At 31.9% G+C, this 12,006-nt stretch overlaps 1 protein-coding gene across 9 annotated transcripts in view; it reads right to left on the reverse strand.

The window, feature by feature from the left end:
- The window catches only part of IQCB1 (IQ motif containing B1), a 41,645-nt gene that overhangs the window by 27,523 nt on the left and 2,116 nt on the right, over positions 1 to 12,006 (reverse strand). For 5 of the 9 annotated variants that reach the window (XM_039843157.1, XM_039843160.1, XM_039843162.1 and 2 more), the window contains 4 exons: positions 8,859 to 8,975; positions 8,472 to 8,634; positions 6,432 to 6,561; positions 3,138 to 3,231 (listed from right to left, as the gene is read on the reverse strand). In XM_039843157.1, the coding sequence (XP_039699091.1) occupies positions 3,138 to 3,231; positions 6,432 to 6,561; positions 8,472 to 8,634; positions 8,859 to 8,958 (487 nt within the window). In that variant the 5' untranslated portion in view covers positions 8,959 to 8,975. The remainder of the gene's footprint in view (positions 1 to 3,137; positions 3,232 to 6,431; positions 6,562 to 8,471; positions 8,635 to 8,858; positions 8,976 to 12,006) is intronic. The other 4 variants (XM_039843158.1, XM_039843159.1, XM_039843163.1 and 1 more) reach the window with 1 other exon arrangement.

Consider the following 12,006-nt stretch of genomic DNA (forward strand, 5'->3'; position numbering starts at 1 on the left):
ACATATTAACTACTATTCTTCATTTCTATTTACATAGTCCAATATTTCAATTTTTCACTAGACACCAATTTTTAAAATGTTTAACAACTTCAAAAAACAATTCTACTATTAAAAACTTCTATGATTTATTTTCTATTACTTCAATAATAAAAAATTTCTCTGTAGCTGGGATAAGTACGTCATTCTATTTTCACCTATTTAAAGATGTTTGATTAACTCTTAACTAACTTTGAATTCACTGAAATCATACAAAATGTACTGTGTATATATCTTGTAGTCTGTAAATGTATAATAGAAAAAATTATGCTAAAATAATTTACTAAAGTTTCATTTTATTTTTTATACTGTTTATCTTATATTATTATATAACATTTTTAGAGCCCCTATTCTGTTGAATTTCAAGTGTAGTCAGATAACTATTTGGTCCCCCAAACAAAAGCTGATACTTTTGCCCATTTCTTTATTTAATTAAACTTTATATAGAAGTTTCAAACATACATTAAGAGTACCAGCCATTCAACTTTAACAATGATCAACTCATAGTCAATCCTGCTTTATCTACCTCACTCACTTCCTGCCTCCCACTTTATTTTGAAATAAATCTAAAACATCGTTTAATTTTATTTATAAGTTATTTCAATATTTAGTCAGAAAAGATATGATTAAACAAACAATAAAATATAACCATTATCTAACCTAATCATGATTCCTTGATTTTATCAAATATCCAGTTACTGTTCCAATTTCCAGTTATTATGTGAATTTTTTAGTTTGTTTGAATCAAGATCCAGATAACATCCACACGCTGAAATGATTATATTTCAATTTCTTTTAATCTATAGATTCCCCCTCTACCTTTTTATTTCCCTTGATATTTATCTGTTTACAAAACTATATCAACTGTCTTATGAGCTTTCCACAGTCTATTTCTGCTAACTGAATTCCTGGGGTATAATTTATTTCTCTGACCTTCTATAAATTGGCAATTGGAGCTAGAGGATCAAAACTATTCACATTTGAATTTTTGGCCAATACATTTCGTATGTGAGGTTATGATGAGCCATTAGAAGGCACTTAGTATCTGGTTGTCTTTCCTTTTGAGATGTTGAAGATGATGGATGATTCATTTCTAAATCTGTTAATTCACTAAGGGTTGCAAAATGGCAATTTTATCATTCCTTTTTTATTTATCAGGTGGAGTACTTTTTATAAAGAGAAATTTCTCATCAATATGTAAGAAAAGGCAGGATAAACACTGGATTCGCCATTTATTAAAATGAATTGGTTCCCTAGCGGACGCTAATGGTTAATTATCAAAAACAGTCTCACTATATTTGATAGGTTTCAATCTGTTGTAGTTATTATTCTGATTACTGTGCAGATTTCTCATTTTTGGCTAGTAGAAGACTCCTTAAGTTGACTCATGTGAGTCCTTTTCACAGAATTCTGAGACTTTGATTGTTTCCTTCCTATGTAGTATTCCAGATTTTTCAGGTTTACCATGCAGATTTTCTACTCCAGACCTATAGTCAGCCGTTTCTCCAAGTACCTGAATCTTTTAAGATAAAAGGTTATTGGATACCCCAATTTTGTACCCATTTATTTTTTGCATATGAATTCCACAATCGCTTGAGTTTTAATACTTTTGATATTTTAAATCTACAGATGACCTAAGGAACACTGTCACTTTTGTTATAGTTACTATTTTTGAAAAGCATGCAGCATATTTTAAAAATTATTCAAGTAGTCTCTCTTGCTCTTTTTTCTAGGTCTTTTATATCCCCCTATAGTAAGATTAAGTACTTTATATTTTTGGTAAAATAGTTCTTTAAATTGAGAACTTTATATTAATATTTGTTCCATAATGGAAAATGAAAACTTTATTTTTTTAACATTTTATTATTAAAATTTATTGGGGTGATGATGGTTAATAAAATTATATAGCTTTCAAGTGTACAGTTCAATAATACATCATCTGTATATTGCATTGTGTGTTCACCACCCAAAGTCAAATCTCTTTCCGTCATCACATATTTGACCCCCTTTACCTTTACCTACCTCCTCCTCGCCCCTCCATTCCCTCTGGTAACCACTAAATTGTTGTCTGTGTCTATGTATTTTTGTTTGTCTTATTTATTTGTTGCTTTCAGTTTTATATCCCACATGGGTGAAATCCATGTGGGATATAAAAGGTTCTCAACATTTCCTGTCTGACTTATTTCACTTAGCATAATTATCTAAAGAACCATCCACGTTGTTGAAAATGGCAGTATAATGTTTTAAAAAAGGGAAATATCTAAGCTTATTACTTAGCTCTATAGGGATGTAACTACCAAAAGTATTAGTTATACTAACTAAAAGTAGCGCCTTTGGAAAATGGGAAACAGAGCAAAGTGTGAGGACCAGGGATTGAGATTTTTATTTAATCATCCATATAGAACTTTTTGACTCTTTAAATTATGGGCAAGCATAATTCTAAGAGAAAAAAAAATAAAAATAAAAATTCAGTTCAATTTTTACTTTCTAAAATAAATCAATGTTCTTATATTATTCTTATAGTTAAATTTATCTTAGATTAAATCTTTCAAGAGAACAGAAATGCTGCCATGAATATCGTTAGGCATTACTTTCTCAGTCTTAAGATAATATAACACTTATATTTATGTTTCTCTGTAAGTTTAGAAATAACCTGTAACTTTCAAATTCAGTAAAATATCATTATGTAAAAACTTACTCTTACATGAATAGTCTGAGTTAACATATCTACTCTGTACAAAGGGATTTCTCTCACACTACGTCTAAAATAAAACTGTGATCTTTAAAACTCAAAAAAATTTCCTCTTAGACTAAATTATTAAAATTATCATTAATTCTTGGATTTGCTAAATAGAAAAAGCTAAGGTGAAAGTTATATTTTAGCAATTTTCCCCTTAATATATGATAACCACATTGTCAGTGTTGGCTATTTAAAATTGTAATGTCCAAATGGGCTTTTATTTTCTTATGTGTGGGGTTATTTTGATATGTTTCATTTAACTATGGTTACGTACACAGTTAATAAGGTATTTATTTTTAGAAAAAAAAAAACAGGTGACTTTACAATGACTATAGATTACATTAAAAATCTTTTTTCTTACCATTTTGGATAAGTTGAACATGGCCTCCCAACAGCCAGAAGAGAGAATCAGTCACAATTTGGAAAAAATGTAGTAATTCATCTTTTTCTTCACCCTTAACACACACACATACACACACAAAAGTAACCCAATTTAACTGCTTTATTAAAAGAGAGACAAAGAGAGACAGAGACAGAGAGAGACAGAGACAGACAGAGACAGAGAGACAGTCAGAGACAGAGAGGGAGATGCTTCTCTCTGAGGAGTCAGAGGACCTGGTTTCTGAATCTAACGTAGGTATTTACGAGTTATGAGATCTTGAAGTCTTTAGTTTCTTAATTTATAAAACTTGTAGTTACAGGCTAGTAGTACCTACTCACTAGAAACAGTTGTTATCCAGAGGTCAAGTAAGACAGTATAAATAGTATAAGAACTATAAGTGGTTACACTAAAATTTCTCAACACTGGCTATGCAACACTGTAGAGCTTTTTAACATATACACATGCACGGACTTTGGTGCACACATACTGAATCCGAATCGCCAAAGTTAAAGAATGGCTATCTGTATTTTTACAGATAATTTGGGTGATTTGGTTATGCAGCCAAGGTTGAAAATTACTGCAATATGCAAATGCAGATGCCAGCATGTAAAGCACTGTTATTAGTGCATTTCAGTTGCAGCTTCTACTCTGACTCCATGAAGGCATAGACCATGTTATTTAGCTTTCCACTTATACAGTCAGTGTCTAAAACAGTTCTGCCACATAGTAAATGTTCAATCGGTATTTATTCAATAAATAAATGATAATTTTCCTTGCTTCTTTCTTTCCGGAAGGTAGGGAGAGAAATTAACTTTTCTAGCGTATGTGTTACAATGGGAAATAAGAAACAGATTCTATTCACAATTCTGTCATATATTGGCCCTGTAACTTTAATGAAAAATTGTAGAAAGGCCACTAATCTTTTTCATGTCCTAAATGTTTGTACTGCAGCACAAAAGTAATGATGAGAACAGCAAAAACATTATGATTGCCATGATTATTCATCAAAATAATGGAAGTATTGACTTCCTATTATTCTAGCACAGGTTTAGATAGGTGCTTAAATAGACATGTGCTAACTTAAATATAAGATTAAAAAAAAGAAAGGAACAAATGTCGTTAGATCAAGAATCTCTTTAGTTCAATATGCTGCTTTTGCCAGTTTCACCAAAACACACAGCAGGCCATCCTCATTGCTGTCAATCTCAAAGGATAGTGCTCAACTCCTAGACTTCCTACTTTCCTTAAAAAACAAACAAACAAACAAAAAAAAACAATAGATAATGTCACCTCTAAATTCATGGCTTCTGAGACTGGTTAACAAATTTACCCTAAATCACTTCGAAATTCTTGCACAGGTGCTTTTCTATTCATATGTGAAAATGTGTGTGTATACACATATGTACATATGTATGCATATGCATGTATATATTTTAACTAGTTTGCTATTTAGGCTAGAACATCAGGTATCTGGTATCTGTCTCACCAGATGATCTATTACCTATATGCTAACTAATTAAAAAAAGAAAAAAAATCTAATTGGGAAACACCTAGGTAGATTCAGTTTTCTTATCTCCTTTTTATCACTCTGTTTTTATTTTGTCCTGTAGTCAAGTGGCCCTCTTTTTCTATAGCTGATTTACTCTTTAATGTATGTACTAAAGGATTTTTTTATTCCGTACATTATCATTTTTTATTGAAAAAAATCTAATACTTAAATATTAAAATAAGTTAGACACATCGTCCTTTCTCACCATTAAAAGTAGGACCACTCGATAATTATTCTGAAATCTATAAATGTGCTCATAGAATGCATTAAAAGCTAAGTATTTCAATATCTGTAAGGCTTTTTTTTAAGCATAAAACATAAAAACAGGTTTATTAAACCCAACATCAGCAATTTAGTTCCAGCAAAACATCGTCCATCACACTGATGTTTTTAATTTGAACTCTAGTGATTTTGTAGGTTTGTTTGTTTTTAATATCTGAAAGGCCTTTAACTAATAAGTATGAAGAATTTTTTACATCTATACAAATACCATAATAAAGAATATGAAAGTATAATGAAAAGTATTAAAGGACTACATAAATGAAGATTATAATTATTATTGCCCTTAATGGGGGAATATTAAATAAAAGTGCTTTGAAGAAAACATAATGCTTTCAATAATGGTCTGAGCTATTCATGAGATAGAAATCATTTTACAAAGAAGAGAAACAAGTACAGTGAAATCAAGTGATTTGCTTAAGAACACATCCAGAAAAAAGCAATCAAGTCCAACAAAATTTTCATAGTTCATGCCACTATGAGTTGAATAAAATTAAACCTAGCAAATATGCAAATATTGATTTAGTGCTAGCATCCCTCAAAATGCCAGTGGAGATTCTACAAGTGGAATTTATGATCTACTGCATAGAAAGGATATACTCTACCACTAAGTTATGCCAATAACACTGCTTATACTCAAACCACTATGCAGTCCATACTGTTGTCTCATTCAATTTGTGCATATCAAAACCTTTGAATGGTTCTGATATGTGTTAAGTTTCAGTTAAGATAGCACTGTCCTTATAAGAGAACATTCGCCAAGATAAAACATGTGGCGGGCTATAAAACAAATCTGAAAAAATTGTAAAGGATTGAAATGATACAGAACAGAATAAGAAATGGAGCACAAAAAAACATCAAGAAAACCCTCAAATATTTAGAAATTAAGCAACATAATGTCTGGATTAATTAGAATTCTCAATTCTACATTCTTAATTCCATGGGTCAAAAAAAAAAAAAAAAGAATATATACAGCATCTAGCACAATTCACTCAAGAAATACTTGTTGGATTGAAATGACCCTATATGTAGGGTGAAATATTTTTACTAGAGAAGATCTGAAAGAAAGATCAAATAGAAAGTTCACCTTTATTCTTCAACATTGGAGTTACTGAGAAAAGTCCTGGGCCTAGAGAATAATACTTTACTGTAATTTATGTCGAAGGTATGTTTTAGGAAGATACTATGAAAACAAATGTATACAGGTGCTGCTCAAAGTTGAATAATAAACAGATCCTTCAAAAAGTCATATAGTATGCTTTAGCCAGCACTTTAAAAACTTTAAATATAGAAGTTTTTGGTTGTAACTTTGAAAATGTTTGAATCAACTACTCCAATTGTATTTTCAGCCAAATACTGCACATTTGAAAAATAATATGGAACATCTTATCAAGAATTAAACTGCTCTGGCTACAAAATGCAAGACGCTAAATAAACACATATACCTTAGCTGCGTTGATGAAACATGTTTGCAACTGCCTCCCCAAAATGAGAAAATTTTCTGCAGCTGATGGAAGTAATTCATTGTAAAATTCCTCTGCATCTTCTCCTGGCTCTAAGCCCACACAGCAATGGCTGAAATAAGAGCACAAGTTTGTGACTCAGGTTGTGTTAATTATAAATTTCAACTGCATGCTAAAGCTTCTATAGACACTGTACCTTAAAGAGATTTTTTAAGTACCTTTCTCTGGTTTCCAAGCCAATAAAGAACTTTTGTTGTAAAATTATGCAACAACTTTCTAGAAAAGTATTAAGTCATGTGGACTTTGCCTGTACTTGGAGCCAGACCACATATGTCCTAAAAACCTATTTGTCAACCCTTCAGGAAACAAAATACACTTGGCTCACAATAAAGAGAAATAAGGCAAGTTTTCAGTGAATGGGCTACAAAAACTCTAAAAGAAATAGGATACCTTGAGAGTCTAATTCATGACATGTGTTAACTGATGCATTTTTAGATATCAAATAGCTGAAAAATATCTGGGTGAGATTAATCTGCAAGGGAGAGATTGGGAAATCAAACATTCTAATTTTGTACCAATTTTGCTTTCTAATCTACTTTCCTAAAATCTACAGAATATCTGACTGCATATTTCTTGGATCAGAGAGGGAAACAGCAAAAACCTAACTCTAGTAGTAACACTTTACATGTGTTCCTACATTAAAGGAGAGGTAGTCTAATTAGAGAAATGACTTCATATAAGTCACTCCCTGGATATGAAATGAGTATATTGGAAATCTCAATAATCAAAAGTATTTGTGTATAAACTATACCAAAAAAGTCTCCAACCCCAGAATGATCTCTATGAGTGTACTCTAATGAGTAAGTACTGCTATTTGAGGCTCTTCCACAAAATGTGCAGACACTGATGACCAAAGGAGACTATATACTGAGTATGCTAAAAACTTAACTGGCTTATGATCAATGTATCATGTTTTTTGGGGTTTTTTTGCACATCATCTCCTAAAGTTAATGGACTAATGCTCACATGTACCAATTTCTTTTTCCTGTTTGGTTCCTAAAGTTAATTACTTAAGAGTATCTGCTTTGATTGAGAACATTAATAAAATTATAATTTTTGTACACTCACAAACATGGGGACTCCACTCAAGAGAGCCTAGCTCAATCAATATTGTCATGAGCTAACATATCTATCTAATCAAAACAAAGACAGAAAGCTTTACTTAAATAATTAATCTTGAAAATTAAAGTATAAAAAAGAATATTATGGATATTTGTTAATTGTTTTTTCTAACAGTATACCTTGAATCTGGCTTTTCTGTAGTAACAAATTAGGAGTACGCAGTTTTAAAAGCTAAGATCCAATTAGTGAAGCACACTTTCAGTTACTTAACTGGGAAGTGGCTTAGACACTGAAAACATCTGGTTTATTTTATTGCCTCTTTTAAAAATATTTTTGATTTCTTTTTCTTTCTTACATGGCGGTAGATCAGTAAATGCTGCTTCTAAATTTTGACAGGATTTGGGTTACCTAATGAACTATACAGTTGAGATAACTAAATCAATACAAACTGAAATGAAGTTTCTATATCTGTTCTCCTAAAGGACTTGGCTTATGCCTTTCATTTCAGCACCTATTTCATTCTGCCTTGTATGCTAAATTGACGATTGTGAGTCCATCTCTATTGTAAGTTTTTCCAGTATAGAGCCAGTACCTTCATATCTTCATTTCTTCCTATATTCCTTAGTGAATAAAGAATCTGTTGGCACTTGGAATTCAGTGGTGAGCAAAAGGCATGATCACCATCTTCATAGAGCTTATGGATGAAATTTGGACTGTGAAACATTCATGAATATATGGTTATGAACAAAACCATATAATATAAAGGAAAAGTACAACATTAACCTACTACAGAAGGTTGCTAATGCTTGTTAGGCAAATGAATAAAAAGAAGCAAATATTGAAAATAAGAATCCACAAATATATCCCTCAAGAACAAACAGACTTATTGCTTCATTTTACCTTAATATCTGTGTAAGCTGGGAAATTGTAGTCCAACCACCCTGGATTCGAGAACAATCTTGACTGAGGACCAAGAGGCAATACTGAATGAGGTCATAACAATATATATCTTGTTTGACTTTCTTCAACTCTGAGCTTCCTAAAGGTGTGTTGTTTATTATTTCTAAGGCAAAAGGAAAAAAAATTTACTTATTTTTGCTTAATAAATCCAAGAGCTATCTGTATTTTTATCGGTTGAACTGTAACTAAAAATACATTAAAAAGAAAAAAAAGTCACTGCTTTATTACGTTAAGATTTCTTTGAACAAAATAGAAACAAATACTAAAATTGGTGTAATTGTTTTGTTACATAAACAGTGTTAGCCAATCACGAAAAGATTTTCTTACCTTTTAACTTCAATAGTATAACAGGGACATTCTGCTCAGGACTTTTTGCAACTTCAGCAGCTAAAGATAAGATCCTTGGGTCTGTACTCATTGGCTTCATTTCTCAGATCACCTATACTTTAACAAATCAGGAAAATAAAGATTATATTACCCTAAAATACTCACTCCCTAAATGAAATATAGTTTTAATATAAATGAAAACTTTACCCTTGCTTGCTTTGCCTAAGAAGGGTAGACTTTTTCATTTCTCCCTTATAGGAAACTGGTTTTTCTAACTAGTGTACCTCTAAAAGAGATAGAGACTCCTACACCTTACTGTAACAGCTACAGTAGGTATCTATTGTATACTCTCTAACAGTCAGGAACTGTGCTTGGGGCTTCACATTCACTGTTTTTAATCTGCACAATAATCCTAGAATAGGAATTCATTAGCTTTTATCATAAAAAGAGAAACTCAGTGTACATAAAAGAGCCAACATAGGCCTGAGACTGCTATCCTTTCAAAGGTCTCCTTATAAGGCTGGCCTTTGACTGGTGTCTAGGAACTTGGATTTTAGGAGGTTTCTACCATTCCCTAATAAGAATGGCTCGCTGTGCCTAAACTGTTTGTAAAAACAATGTGATTTATGCTGAACATCTGCTTTCCTTCCTGAGGTTTGGAATTCTGGTACATGGTAGCAGAAGATGCCTACATGACTATCCTCCAATAAAGACTCTGGTCATTAACTCTCTAGTAAGCTTCTCTGGTAGGCAACACATTAATATGTTGTCACGATTCACTGCAGGAGAAATTAAGCAGGTCCTATTGTGACTCTAGGAGAAGACATTTGGAAGTTTGACCCGTTTTCCTCTGATTTCACCCCATGGGCCTTTTCCTTTTGCTGATTTTGCTTTGCATTTTTTCATCACTAGGACAAATCGCAGCCACGAATATGTCTATATCCTGAGAACTGTGAACCTTCCTAGCAAATCACTGAACCTGGGGTTGGTCTTGGGGATCCCCAACACACAACTCAGAAATATTATATAAGATAACAAGAGCTTGTTTATAAATAGCTTACTGAATAAAATCAACTATCTTAAAATTAAAAAATAATCCACATCCCAATTCAATTTGCTGCTAAAACATTTTATAAAAAGGCATTCAAAGCTCAAAGACATTAACAAAAGCTAACATATATTAAGTGTTTACTATGAATTAAGCACTGTGCCAAGTGCTTTTATATGCATTACTTTATTTAATCCTCACAATAGGACTATAAAGTAGAACCTGTAACCATCTTTATTTTACAGATAAAAAAAATAAAAATTGAAGAACTTAAACTTGTCGCGGTTCCACCAGCATGTGGTGGAGTCAGTATTCAAACCCAGTCAAGTCTGACACCAAAGTCTGTGGTTTTAATTACAATGTTCAAAATATTCCTTCCCATGTAAAACAGTAAAAAACACAAAACATATTCTAAAATTATCTACTTTTAACTCACTTTTTTTTAGTTCTTATTCTTCATAACTGGCCATCCTTTATATTAAACAGTTAGCTATAATAAAGGTATCCAAAATTATCCCATATTAGGTAAAATACAAATCTTTTAAAAAAAAATGTTTTCTGGAAATATTTTAAAGCCCAGCACAACTTCTGGCACATAGGCATAAAACTTTGCAAGTGTGGATACAGAGTTATCTCAATCTTTCCAACAGCTGCATGACGTTATGCTTCCCTTGTAAGAGTGCATCGAAATACAGTAGTTCCCTGCTTTATCTACAGTTTCGCTTTCCATGGTTTCAGCTATCCGCAGTCAACCGTGGTCCAAAAATATTAAATGGAAAATTCCAGAAATAAATAATTCATAATTTTTAAGTTGCACACCATTCTGAGTAGCATGATGAAACTTGCACTGTCCTGCTCCCTCCCACCCTGGAAGTGAATCATCTCTTTGTCCAGTGTCCCACGCTTCCAGCCTATTAGTCATTTAGTAGTCTTCTTGGTGACCAGATCGACTACCATGGTATTATAGTGCTTATGTTCCAATAACTCTTCTTTTACTTAATAATGGCCCTAAAGTGCAAGGGTAGTAAGGCTGACCAATTCAGATATGTCAAAGAGAAGCTGTAAAGTACTTCCCTCAAGTGAAAAGGTAAGTACAGTACAGATAGATATTCTAAGAGATCGTATTCACATAACTTTTATTACAATAGTTATAATTGTTTTATTAGTTATTGCTAATCTCTTTCTGTGCCTAAGTCATAAATTAAACTTTATCATAGTTATGTATTTATAGGAAAAAACATAGCACATATAGGGTTCGGTACTATCTATGATTGCAGACATCCAATGGAAGTCTTAGAATGTATTCCCCTTGGATCAAGGAAGATTACTGTATATTTAAACATTTCCTATATTAGAAGTCATTCAAAGTGTATAAGCAAAGCTACAATGACTATCAATGTATGTGTCTTTATGCACTCATATTAGTACTTTGTAGAATGAATTTTCCTTAAAGTTAGATGGCTGAGTTACCAGATATATATTTTTAACATTTTGATTAGATCTCAAATTTTTCTCTAAAATGTGTGTTCCAAATTATACTTCTACCAACAATGTATGAGGGTGCTCATTTACTATACTTTCACTAATACCTGTTATCATTTATATTTTTGCCAATCCTCTAGATGAAAAATGGTATCATCTTGTTTTAATCTCTATTTGCTTATTAGGAAGGCCAGGCACATTTCATGTTCACTGGCCATTTCTTTCTAAGGAATTTTTTATTCATAACCCTCAACAATTTTTCTATTGGCTTGTTTTGTTCTTTTGTAGAAGCTTTAAAGAACGTTTTATCGTTTATATTGGTTGTAAGCACTTTCTTCTTGTCTGCCATTTATTTTTCAAAGATTGATTATGGTGCCTTTAACATAGTTTTACACTTTTCATGTAGTCAAGTCTGACAATCTTTTCCTCTGTCTTCTGCCATTGGTGTCATGCTTAGAAAGGTCCTTCGCACCCCAAGAGCTAAAATATGTTCTCCTAATATTTTCTAGTCTTTATATGATTTTGTTCTACTTATATCTTCATTTAACTTACAACTTTATATTTTCAATATACATAAAAGTTCTTTTGTGAATGGTGTAAAATAAGAACCTAACTAAA

This window comes from Pteropus medius, unplaced genomic scaffold (assembly GCF_902729225.1).
Source record: "Pteropus medius unplaced genomic scaffold, Ma_sr-lr_union100, whole genome shotgun sequence".
Classification (NCBI taxonomy): Eukaryota; Metazoa; Chordata; class Mammalia; order Chiroptera; family Pteropodidae; genus Pteropus; species Pteropus medius.